Source organism: Vipera berus, assembly GCF_964194415.1.
Source record: "Vipera berus genome assembly, chromosome: 1".
Taxonomy (NCBI): Eukaryota; Metazoa; Chordata; class Lepidosauria; order Squamata; family Viperidae; genus Vipera; species Vipera berus.
The window spans coordinates 5100305-5113258 of NC_138202.1; the positions used below are offsets into that span (position 1 = coordinate 5100305).

Here is a 12954-nt window from a genome sequence, read left to right on the forward strand (position 1 = left end):
ATAAAAGCTTATTTAGCACCGTGATGGGGACGCTGCAACAGTCGTACGTGTGAGAAACGGTTATAAATCACTTTTTTCCAGTGATGTTGTAACTTTGAACGATCACTAAATGGTCATAAGTCAAGGCGTAGGTGTAAAAACTTGTTTAACACTGGAGGTCCTCTGCAAACATAGCTCACGTCCAAATATAGGTCACATCCAAATCTTTGCGACCTCATGGACCCCAGCGGGCCAGGTACCCTTCTGTCCTTCACTCGCTCCAGAAACTTGCTGAAATTCACGTTCATTGGGTCATTGACGCCGTCTAACTATCTCTTCCTCTGCCATGCCTTTGCGCTCACCATAAAACCAGATCTACCTTGTGCAGTTATTCAAGGTACCCATCCATTGATCCTTTTTGGGGGAGGAAAAAACCCACAAAAAGTCACCCATTTCTCCATGACGTGCTTTTTTTTTTTTTTCAAGGTTAGGTGAAAATAGGAGTAACCTGGGGCCTAGGATTTGATTCGGGTTTTTTTTCCGTTTTTGTTTTTTTCAGGCAGTTTTGCAAAAGAGATGAAGAAATCGTTTCCAAACGACAGAGCAATCTTCTTTTTTGGGAAAGCACTTTGCATAAAAGGAAAGTCAATATTTGTCTGGCCTTTGAATGGAGGCTCAGCTCTGCATGAAAATTCAGCCAAGTTTTTTTTTTTTTCTCGCCATAATGCAATCGGAGCAGGGGGATTTTTACTGATGTTTTTGAGAAGATTTTTTGGGACAGGAACTTCCTCCTGGTGAAGATATATAAGACACATCCTGCTGAATACGGCATATGAGAGAGAGAGAGAGAGAGACAGAGACAGAGACAGAGACAGAGAGAGACAGAGAGAGACAGAGAAGCAGACATACCTGCGGTTTGGAGAAAGATACAAGGTAAGTGCAGACTTTTGGGGTCTCCTAGCACAAGCTGAATGTTTGGCAAAAACTGGTGGCAAAAGGGAGGCTGGGAATCTCTGCCAAGAAGGCCGGATCCAGAAACACTGGTTTGATTCCCCTTCTTCCAAATTTCTAGTCCTTAAGAGTCTTGAACTGAGAAATAGAAATGTCGGACCCCAAACAAGAATGTGTCATACAGAGGTGCCCATTTGGGAAGAAAGAGAAATGGCAAGAACAAGCAAACAAGGAATCATGGCTAGGGGACCACGCAGGGTGGTCTTCTGGGGAAAAGGGAGGGAGGGAGAGAGGGAAGGAAGGAAGGAAGGAAGGAAGGAAGGAAGGAAGGAAGGAAGGAAGGAAGGAAGGAAGGAAGGAAGGAAGGAAGGAAGGAAGGAAGGAGGGAGATGAGAGTGGAGAGAAGTAGAGAGGAAAAAGAAAGAGCAAAGGGAAGAATGAAAAAAGGAGGAAGAGAGGAAGGAAGGAAGGAAGGAAGGAAGGAAGGAAGGAAGGAAGGAAGGAAGGAAGGAAGGAGATGAGAGTGGAGAGAAGTAGAGAGGAAAAAGAAAGAGCAAAGGGAAGAATGAAAAAAGGAGGGAGAGAGGAAGGAAAGAAGGAAGGAAGGAAGGAAGGAAGGAAGGAAGGAAGGAAGGAGGAAGGAAGGAAGGAAGGAAGGAAGGAAGGAAGGAAGGAAGGAAGGAAGGAAGGAAAAGCCAAAGGGAGGGTGGGAATCACAACCAAGGGGGCTGAATCCCATCTGCAAAAGGCAGCTTCAGTTTGATTTCCCTTCATCCAAATTCCTAATCTATAAGATTTTCTAATCGAGAAACAGAAATGTTGGATCCTGAACAAGATAGGAGATATAGAGGGAGGTCAAGGGAAGTGAAGGGAGGAGAAGGGGACTGTTATGTACTGGGCTTTTGGTACATCACCACGTGCGTTGCTGGAGAACTAACGGTTCTCCAGCAACCCAGACAGGATGTCTCCGGTCCTGCAATTGGTCAGCTTTGGGCGGCAAGCATGGGTTCAATCTGATTGGTTGCTACCAGAGGGTCCAGCTATATATTGTGGCAAGGTGCACCCGAGTTCTCAGTACAGTTCCAGCTTAATAAAAGAATGAGTTTCTCTGTACTGAGCTGTGTGTCTTCATTTCTGCTCATCAGAGCCCACGACATAATAGGGCCACCTAAGGGCTGAAGTCACGAGGGGTCGGCATTACTTGCTGGCGGGAAGAGGCATCTTCCTCCCCCTCCCCTAGGCCGGCTAGTAAAGCTACACTAGCGGCCGTGTGCTCAGAGGACGCATTCCCTGAGAAGAAGCAGGATCCAAGAACGCAGGAATCGAGGAAAAGATGATGAAGGTCAGCAAACTCAGAGAGTTCGACATTAAATATCCAGAAGATTGGCCGTCTTACCTCTCACAAGTGGAGAACTATCTACGAGCAAACCAGATTGCAGAGGAAGGCCTAAAAGCTGCAAGGTTGCTGTACATGTGTGGACCAGTGACTTTTGATCTAGCAGAAAATCTCTTCGCGCCAACGCCCATTGAAGCAGTATCGTTTGCTGACCTTAAGAAGAAGCTGACTGGGCATTTTCAGCCAAAAATGTCAGAGATAGCATGGCGTTTTAAATTCAACCAACGAGTGCAGCTTCCCGGTGAAACAGCATCAGAGTTTATTGCGGGCCTAAGGCAGGCCACACGCCTCTGCAAGTTTTCAAACTTAGAGGAACGTCTGAGAGACCGACTCGTCTGTGGTCTGAGAGACAGCACCCTGCAGCAGAGATTGTTTGCCAGACCAAATCTCACATTCGCCGAAGCACAGGACGAGGTCATGGCTGACGAAGCAGCCAGAGGTGCAGTACAAACAGTGCAGCCCACCAAATCTTCAAAAATAGAAGATTCCGTCCACCTTGAGGTCGCCAAATGCACCAGAGAATCATCAGAAGACGAAGAACCCGAAATAAACAAGCTCCAGAGAGAGCCAAACACGCAAAACCGTGGCAACCAACAAAGAGAGAACGATTACAAGGCAGTTCTCTTACCTAGATGTAAGGGGTGTGGAGGCAACCACTCCCGCGCCAATTGCAGATTCCATTTGGCCATGTGTAGAGCTTGTGGAAGGACCGGCCACATCGCGGTGGTGTGCAGAGCCCGCCAGAGAGACAGGCCACCCAAGCACCAGTCGGAGGAACTGACTAGGAGAGGTATTGGGGCTCAGGGTCCAGCTAGTGCGCTCCCACAGGGAGGGTCTGCTCAGGGTCCCGCTGGTAAGAGACTGCCGGCGGGTGACACCCAGGGATAGGGCCTTCTCGGTGGGAGCGCCTGCCCTCTGGAACCAGCTGCCGGTGGAGCTGAGAACTGCCCCCGACCTTCGATCATTCCGCCGGGGCCTGAAGACCTGGCTCTTCGAGCTCTCGGGCCCAGACTGAGGAGGAATTTTTAATTTGGGGTTCTTTTTAACTGACTACAGGGTTAATTTAATATTTTTTAATTTGGTTCTTAATTTTTGTATTTTTGATTTTTAATTCCCTGTAAACCGCCCTGAGTCCTCAGGGAATAGGGCGGTATATAAATATAACTAAATAAATAAAATAAATAAATAGTGTGGGGTTCTTCAGGAGCCGGAGAAGCGTTTGCCATACCGGGGCTCGTCACCCCCTTAAGCCTAAACTCAAGCTCTCGGTAGAGCTACAAGGAGTTCCATGTAAAATAGAATTGGACTCCGGGTCGGCGGTCTCGATCATCTCGCATGACACATTCAACTTTGTGTGCAGACGCAGCAACCAGTGGGCTAAACTAAGGCCCTCAGATATTATTTTAACAGATTTTCAGAATGCTCACATTAAAATTAAGGGTGAAGCCACCTCATGGATGAAATTTAAAGGGTTTTTGGGACACCTGGATGTCATAGTAGTAGAGGGCCAAAGAACAAGTCTTATTGGACTTGATTGGTTTGAGGCTTTGGGCATTCAAATAACAGGCATTAACCAGACACAGACAGCAGACCTCATGGCTGTTTGTGAGGAATACGCGGATGTTTTTGAGTCAAAACTGGGAATGTATACTGGGCCACCAATTTCTTTTAAATTAGATCCTAACATCGTATCAATTAGGGTCAAGCCTCGCAGGGTTCCTTTCGCCTTGAAAGACAAAATCGATTCCGAAATCGATAAGTTAGTAGAGCAGGGTGTATTACAGCCTGTTGATGGGGGGGGAATGGGAAACTCCTATTGTCACCCCACTAAAGCCCAACGGGGAGGTTCGCATTTGCGCAGACTACAAATGCATGTTAAATAAAGCCTTCAATCAACATGCAAACCCGGTCCCGATAGTCAGCCATATTCTAGCCTCTTTGCAAGGGGGAACAATTTTTGCTAAACTTGATTTAGCGCAGGTGTATCAGCAACTGCCAGTAGACAAGGCCACAGCCGCAGCTCAAACAATAGTAACTCATAGAGGGGCATTCAAAGTCAAATGCTTGCAGTTTGGAGTCAGCGTTGCACCGAGTATTTTCCAAAGGATTATGGAACGCACACTTAAGGGTATACAGGGTGTCTGTCCTTATTTTGATGATGTTCTCATTGCCGGGGAATCCCCAGAAGTATTGGCCAATAGGCTCAGGGCTGTTTTGCAGAGGCTCTGCAATGCGGGCCTCAAATTAAAGAAAAACAAATGTAGTATAGGGGTCTCATCAACGGAATTTTTGGGGTTCCGTATCGATGCTAGTGGAATTCACCCCGCTGATTCAAAAGTAAAGGCCATCAAAATGGCTCCTAGGCCAAATACAAAAGGAGAGCTGCAAGCATTTTTGGGCCTCCTGAATTTTTATCACACATTTCTACCTCATAAGGCTGCAATAGCAGAGCCCCTCCACAGGCTACTTGATAAAAAAAAAAGGCCCTTGGAAATGGACTGAATTACATGAAAAAAGTTTCCAGGATCTCAAGGTCCTTCTTTCAGAAAAGTCCACTGTAACTCATTAAATTGAGTCTAAACCTGTATGTCTTGCATGTGATGCATCTCCCTATGGGGTGGGGGCAGTCTTAAGCCACATAGAGAAGAATGGGAAACAAGTCCCTATTGCTTTCTATTCTAGAACCTTATCTGCTGCTGAGCGTAATTATGTGCAAATTGATAAAGAAGCCTTAGCCATAGTGGCTAGAGTCAAAAAAATTCATGATTATTTATATGGCAGGGATTTCACTGTCTACACTGACCACAAACCCCTTTTGGGGCTATTCACAACGGATAAGCAAACTCCCCACATACTATCTCCAAGAATGCTGAGATGGTCTATATTTTTGTCTGCATACAAATTTAAGTTAATTCACAAACCTGGGAAGGAAATGGGCCATGCAGATGGCCTCAGCAGACTACCACTGCCACTAATGGATCCTGATCCAGCTCCTGCTGCTAAAATATTATCCATTCAGGACTTGCCTGAGTTTCCCCTCCACGCTGGGGATATTGCTGCTGAAACTGCCACAGATAATATTCTGAGCAGAGTACTGTCATGGGTATACACAGGCTGGTTGGAAAAAAGTCCAGGTCCTGATTTCCAAAGTTATTTTGTCAGGAGACATGAGTTGTCTACACACAAGGGCTGCATATTATGGGGCAACAGAGTCATTATCCCCACATCATTGAGGGACAGAGTTTTACAATCCTTACATGAAGGTCATCCAGGCATTGTATGGATGAAAGTCTTAGCTAGAAGCTACCTTTGGTGGCCTGGCCTGGATAAGGCTGTAGAGGACCAAGTTCACTGGTGCTATATCTGCCAGAGGTCTAGGCCTGAAATGCCTCAGGCCCCAGTTCATAGGTGGGAGGAAACACATACTCCCTGGTCCAGGGTTCATATAGACTACACTGGGCCTTTTCAAGGACAGCTTTTTATGGTAGTAGTGGATAGCCACTCAAAATGGCTGGAAGTAGTTCCAGTCCCTAATATGACTACTGCTAGGACCATCCAGGTGCTGAGAAAACTCTTTGCAACACATGGGTTGCCTGATGTTTTGGTTTCTGATAATGGGGCTCAATTCACTGCTGCTCAGGCTTTTCTTAGAGCTAACCTCATCAGACATGCAACGTCTGCACCATTTCATCCCTCTTCGAATGGACAAGCCGAACGCATGGTGAGGACAACAAAGGAGGCGCTCAAGCGCATCATCACAGGTGACTGGCACCATAGACTGGCAGATTTCTTGCTCTGTCAACACACTACACCCTGCACAGCTACAGGTAAAAGTCCTGCTGAGCTTCATTGGGGAAGGCGCTTAATTACTAAACTGGACAGGTTGCATCCAGACAGAGTGGCATCCGAAGCCTCTAGGCCAAAACCCCTGAGGCGGCTGCAATTAGGTGATTGGGTTTGGGCCAGAAACTATGGGCCTGGAAATTTGTGGGTTCCTGGTCAGGTGACCAAAGCATCCAGACCCCTATCTTACAAAGTGGGGTTGGAGGGAGGGCGACTGGGCAGAAGACACATTGACCAACTTAGGAAGAGGTTTCCAGAATGGTCACTAAGTGAGGACTATGGCACAAGTCCCTCCCGAAGTCCTCAAGCTGGCAACCAAGCCAGCCCACACCAGAACCACCAGGGTTTTCCTTTCTCAGTGGAACTTGATTCCGAGGAGGAACAAGGTAGCTCAGAAGTGCAACATGGGGCCCCTGACCAGGCAAACCAGCCAAATCTCAGCAACTGCTGTGCCTACTCTGCAGAACAGTCTGACTCTGGGGTGGGCCAACCTGGAGAGGCCAGCCAGAGCATTCCAATTCCCCTGGACAACAGAGCACAAGAGGACATGGGTCTACCCAGCCCACCGGGTAAGCTGGTAGACCACAACGTGACTGGAACTCCAAGGCATTCCTCCAGACCTCACAACCCCCCAGCATATCTTACAGACTATATTGTAAAATAAAGTGATGTGTAATGCTATGACATTGTACCACTACCTACAGAAATTGGGGGTAAATTTGTAACTGCTGTCAAGCATGTTCACTGAGACGTTGTTTATTCTCTTTGTAGTTATACTGCATTGACAAGCTATATTATCCGTTATTTAATCTCATTGTAGTCCATTTTACAAGGCACGTCTGTAAAGGTCGCGTAATGTCATTCTAATTGCTTTGACTTAACAAGCATTATTATTATTATTATTATTATTATTATTATTATTATTATTATTATTATTATTATTATTATTATTATTATTATTATTATAGTATTTTGGTTGTTGGGAGTGAGTTATAAATCTTGGCTGTTTATTTATTTATTTATTTATTTTATTTTATTTGTATACCGCCCTTCTCCCGAAGGACTCAGGGCGGTGAACAGGGCAATAAATACTAAAATACCGAAATACAAAAATTAAGAAGAGATTAAACCATAATGCCCAAATACAACAAATAAATTACATAAAAACAGTAATAAAACCCAAACCCATCAGACCAGGCCGGCTTGTTCAAACAAATAGGTCTTTAGATCATGTCGGAAGGAGCGAAGGTCGGGAGCCATCCGGAGCTCAACCGGTAAACGGTTCCACAGATCAGGCGCACCCACAGAGAACGCCCTCCCCCTGGGGGTCACCAGTCGACACTCTCTGACCGGTGGCACCCTGAGGAGGCCCTCTCTGTGGGAGCGCACTGGGCGGAGGGAAGTTGATGCCGGCCACAGGTGCTCCCTAAGGTACTCCGACCCATGCCATGTAGGGCTTTAAAGGTCATTACCAGCACCTTGAATCTCACCCGGAAGGCAACTGGAAGCCAATGCAGCTCACGGAGCAGAGGTGTAACATGGGAGTATCGGGAGACCCCCAACACGACTCTCGCGGCTGCATTCTGCACCAGTTGGAGCCTCCGAGTGGTCCTCAGCCCCATGTAGAGATGTCAAGTTAATAAGGGTATTATAGCCTGATCTTAGGAGGGAGGGGTGTTATGTACTGGGCTTTTGGTACATCACCACGTGCGTTGCTGGAGAACTAACGGTTCTCCAGCAACCCAGACAGGATGTCTCCAGTCCTGCAATTGGTCAGCTTTGGGCGGCAAGCATGGATTCAATCTGATTGGTTGCTACCAGAGGGTCTGGCTATATATTGTGGCAAGGTGCACCCGAGTTCTCAGTACAGTTCCAGCTTAATGAAATAATGAGTTTCTCTGTACTGAGCTGTGTGTCTTCATTCCTGCTCATCAGAGCCCACGACATAATAGGGACGGAGACAGGGAGGGAGGAAGGGAGGGAGGGAAGGAGCGAGGGAGGGAAAAGAGAAGAACAGAAGGAAGGAGAAAGGGAAAGAAAAGAGTGGGATAGCCCTTTCAGTCCCTAGCCTCAGCCCAGCCTGACCTTCTTCTATTCTGAGCCCCTTATAAATTTGGAAATAACCCAGCCGGGAAGGGCAGCAGATATTTAAGGAGAGCTCTTAACTGGATTGAGCAATAGGTTGAGGAGGGCGGAACTGAACAGAAGGAAGAGTCACTTCTGCATCTGGAAATGGAAGGCAGAAAAGGAGGGGGAGACGGGTCTTGGCTCTGGCCTGTGTGAAGGTGAAGCTTAAAGTGATGCCTCTCTCTCTTTCTCTCCCTGCTTCTCCACAGGATGAGGCCTTCAGCTCCATCTCTTCTGTTTGCCTGCCTTGTGATGTCCCTCAACAGCTACACCCAGCAGGTTCCTGACTGCCTGCCCCTTCCCCCTTCAGAAAAAAGAGTTGTCTGCAACTCTTCCTCTCTCCGTGAATTTCCCACTGGCTTCCCCAGTGACACCCAGACGATCTACATTCATTTCACCCAGCTCTCTACTCTTGGTGTGGAGGCCCTCCAGGGTCTCCCAAAGTTACAGGGGCTTCATCTGTCTAACAACCAGCTGAGGACCCTTCCAAGTGGCCTCTTCCGTAACCTCCCAGAACTGCACACCCTGGATCTCTCCAAAAATCTCCTAAAGGATCTACCTCCAGAGATCTTCACCCACGCAAGTAGCCTGGCCTTCTTATCCCTCAGTGAAAACCAGCTGGCCGAATTGCACCCATCCTGGTTCGAGACCCTGGAGGATCTCAAGATCCTGCGTCTCGACCACAACGAGCTGAAGGAGATCCCAGGTTCCTGCTTCCAGAAGCTGACGATGCTTCTCTCCCTAGACCTGTCCTCCAACCTCCTCCATTGCCTGTCTCCAAAGATGTTCAGAGGCCTTCCGTATTTAAACGTTTTAAACCTGAAGAATAACCCAATCCGGTCTATTGCCCCCAAGACTTTCCATTGGAATTCCGGCCTGTGGGTGCTCTCCCTGAGGAACTGCAGCCTGACCGACATTCCGACTGGGCTCTTCCAGCCATTGAACTATCTGGGACGATTGGATCTCTCCGGCAATGAAATCACCTCCCTGGAGCCTTCCTTGTTCAATGTGTCTTCTGAGTTCACTCTCGATCTTTCCGGAAACCCGTGGGCGTGTGACTGCCGCATGCACGCTCTCTTAAACTGGGTCAAGGCAGGCGACGTTGATTTGTTCTCCAAGGAGGACGTTGTCTGTGCTTTCCCCAAAAGTTTGAAGGGTCAGGTTGCAACTTCACTTATCGGATCCCAACTGTGTCCCTGCTAAAGCTTCAGGACGGATCTTTTTCTAACCTGCTGAGCTGGTATGCTTTAAGACGGGTGGGCGTCAGTTCCCAGAATCCCCCAGCCATCGTGTGTGACTTCAACTCCCAGAATTCCCAAGCCAGCATGCTTCAAGATGGGTGGACTTCAGTTCCCAGAATCCCCCAGCCATCATGTATGCCTTCAACTCCCAGCATTCCCAAGCCAGCATGCTTCAAGACGGGTGGACTTCAGTTCCCAGAATCCCCCAGCCATCATGTGTGCCTTCAACTCCCAGAATTCCCAAGCCAGCACGCTTCAAGACGGGTGGACTTCAGTTCCCAGAATCTCCCAGCCATCATGTATGCCTTCAACTCCCAGAATTCCCAAGCCAGCACTCTTTAAGACGGTTGGACTTCAGTTCCCAGAATCCCCCAGCCACCCAACCCCCAGAATTTCCTATGAGTATGCTGTAAGATATATTAAAAAGAATGAAAGAGGGAAAAGTGGGGTAAAAAGCAAGACATTAAAGAAAGGAAACAAATATTTGATTCTACCTGTGATAACAGCGGCAAGAATTACATTTGCACAACATTAGAAGAACGAAGAAATACCCCCAGTAGAAGAAATAATCAAAACAAAAAAAATAGACTGTGCAGAAATGGACAGACTTACTTTAAAGTTGAAAGAAAAAGAAGAAGCAGAACATTTTCAAACTTGGGATCAATGGGTTAGAGAAAAGATTTAGGGGTCAGGAATTTAATTTGTATTAGTGAATAAGATACTCAGGCGACGCGTTTTTGTTGAATAATTATTATTGAATTCTGTTAAAAAATAATAAAACCTTATAAACTAAAAAAAAGAAAGAAAACAAGATAATTAAACACGAACCGGAAAAATTAAGCTAAGTTCTGTTTTCTTTTCAACACTGTTGTTGTTAGTTGTGAAGTCGCGTCCGACCCATCGCGACCCAAACTTTTTTCTCTCTGCCCTTTTAAGGGTGACGTATTTCCCTTCAGCCCTTGATCCAGTCCTTTTGGAATCCCTCCTGCTCAAAAATCATCCTTTCACTTTCCTCCAGTCTGAGTAAAAAAACTCTGTAAAGAACAGGTGGTCCTCAACTTACAACCGTTTCATTCAGTGACCGTTCGAAGTTGCCACAGTCCTGGAAAAAAAAAAAAATGACTTGTAACCCTTTTCACCCTGACAGCCGTTGCAGCCTCCCCCCAAGTTCACGCGGTTTTCTTCCGGCATTTATGTGCCCTCTGCTCCTTCTGTTAAATAATCCCTGCGATTTTTATTTTATTTTATTTTAATTCCATTTATATCCCACCCTTCTCTGAAGACTCAGGGCGGCTTACAAGCGTAGCGATTGATGTCAAGAGAAATACAGGAAAATTTGGAATTAAGGAAAGGCCAAAAAGGGAGGGTGGGAATCACAATCAAGGGGGCCGAATCCCATCCTCAAAAGGCAGCTGCGGTTTGGCTTCCCTTCATCCAAGTTTCTAGTCCGTAAGATTTTCTAATTGAGGAGCAGAAATGTTGGATCCTGAACAAGTACATTACGGACGAAAGAAGAAAGAGAGAAAGAGAGAGGGAGAGGGAGGGAGGGAGGGAGGAAGGAAGGAAAAGAAGGAGAGGAAAGGAAAGGACAGGATGGGAAGGAGGGAGGGAAGGGAGGGAGAAAGGGAAGGAGAAAAAAGAGAAGGGAAAGAAAAGAAGGGAGCAGAAATAGAGGGAAAGGGAGGGAAGGGAAAAGAAATGAAATGAAAGGAAAGGAAAGGGAAGGGAAGGGAAGGGAAGGGAAGGGAAGGGAAGGGAAGGGAAGGGAAGGGAAAGGAAGAAAAGAAAAGAAAAGAAAGGAAAGGAAGGGAAGGGAAGGGAAAGGAAGAGGAAATGAAAGGAAGGGAAAAGAAAAGAAAAGAAAGGAAGGGAAGGGAAATGAAGAAAAGAAAAGAAAGGAATGAAAAGGAAAATAAAGGAAAGGAAAGGAAGGGAAATGAAAAGAAAAGAAAGGAAGGAAAAGGAAAAGGAAAGGAAGGAAAAGGAAAGGAAAGGAAAGGAAAGGAAGGGAAAAGAAAACAAAAGAAAGGAAGGGAAGGGAAAGGAAGAAAAGAAAAGAAAAGAAAAGAAAAGAAAAGGAAGGAAGGAAGGAAGGAAGGAAGGAAGGAAGGAAGGAAGGAAAGGAAAGGAAGGGAAGGGAAGAGGAAATGAAAGTAAGGGAAAAGAAAAGAAAGGAAGGGAAGGGAAGGGAAAGGAAGAAAAGAAAAGGAAGGAAGGAAGGAAGGAAGGAAGGAAGGAAGGAAGGAAGGAAGGAAGGAAGGAAGGAAGGAAAGGAAAGGAAAGGAAAGGAAGGGAAGGGAAATGAAGAAAAGAAAAGAAAGGAATGAAAAGGAAAGGAAAGGAAAGGAAAGGAAAGGAAGGGAAATGAAAAGAAAGGAAGGAAAAGGAAAAGGAAAGGAAAGGAAGGAAAAGGAAAAAGGAAAGGGAAGGAGAAGAGAGGAAGGGAAAGGGACAAACGCTGCAGTGACTCCCACAAACCGGTAGAGGGAGCCCTTGTCAAGCCTGCAGATGACCCAAAGCGGCAGCAAACCTTTGAGGAGGCCGAAGGTCCCGCAAGATCTCAGCAGGCTTGAGCAACGGACCGAGGACGGTGGACCTGAACAGGACCAGAAGCCCCCCGAGGTCCCTTCCCACTCGGCCACTCGGCCATCTGGAAACGGAAGGGGCAGCCGGGGCCGGTCCGTGGGCCGTGGGAAAGTAACCCCCCTACCAGCCCCTCCGAGATCCTGCAGACCAGGCTGGGAAACCCTTTTCCGCAAAGGAGACGGCTGAGTTTTCCATTCTGTTAGATGTTTTGTGCCAGCCATGGCAGTTCCCCAAAAAGGTCATCAGATGGGAGCAAAGAGGCTTCTTTGCTTCCACTGATGAGTCAGGGGTCCCAGGCCCCTGCATCCCCATTGGCGAGAGAGTTTTATGGTTAGGGAGGGGCTGAGACCCCCCATAAATACCTCTACTCAAGGGGCTGCTCTCTGCTTGCTCTCTGATCTTTTGTTCTTTCTTCTGCTTGCTTGGTCGCCTATCCATGAGCTCAACCCAGGCATGGATGCCTCCATGCCAGGGATCTCTTTCTATTTACTTTATCGTTAAATAAAGCTTTGAATGATTGCATTCCTGCGTGATGCCTTTTACTTGGAAGCACCTTAACGAAACATCGACCTCGTGAGACCATCTCACACATTCTTCTTCTCCAAACAGGAAAACCAAAAGTTCAGAGCAACCGTTTCTTTCTTCTTCTTTTTTAATTTACATTTTATAGAGCTTATATAGTATAAACCAGGAGTAGGCAACCTACTAGGGCTCTTTTATCACTCGTGGACTTCAACTCCCAGAATTCCTGAGCCAGGATGAGGGAAACTTTGGCCCCTTCGTAACTCGTGGACTTCAAATCCCAGAATTCCTCAGCCAGCCATGGCTCAG

General features: G+C 46.8%; 1 protein-coding gene across 1 annotated transcript; it reads left to right on the forward strand.

The window, feature by feature from the left end:
• The first annotated feature begins 355 nt into the window (after positions 1-355).
• Positions 356-9709, forward strand: LOC308678382 (phospholipase A2 inhibitor beta-like). Its single transcript, XM_081345531.1, has 2 exons — positions 356-912; positions 8506-9709. Exons 1-2 carry the CDS (start codon positions 812-814, stop codon positions 9497-9499), a joined length of 1095 nt encoding a protein of 364 aa, XP_081201657.1. The 5' UTR covers positions 356-811; the 3' UTR covers positions 9500-9709.
• Positions 9710-12954: the final 3245 nt, after the last annotated feature.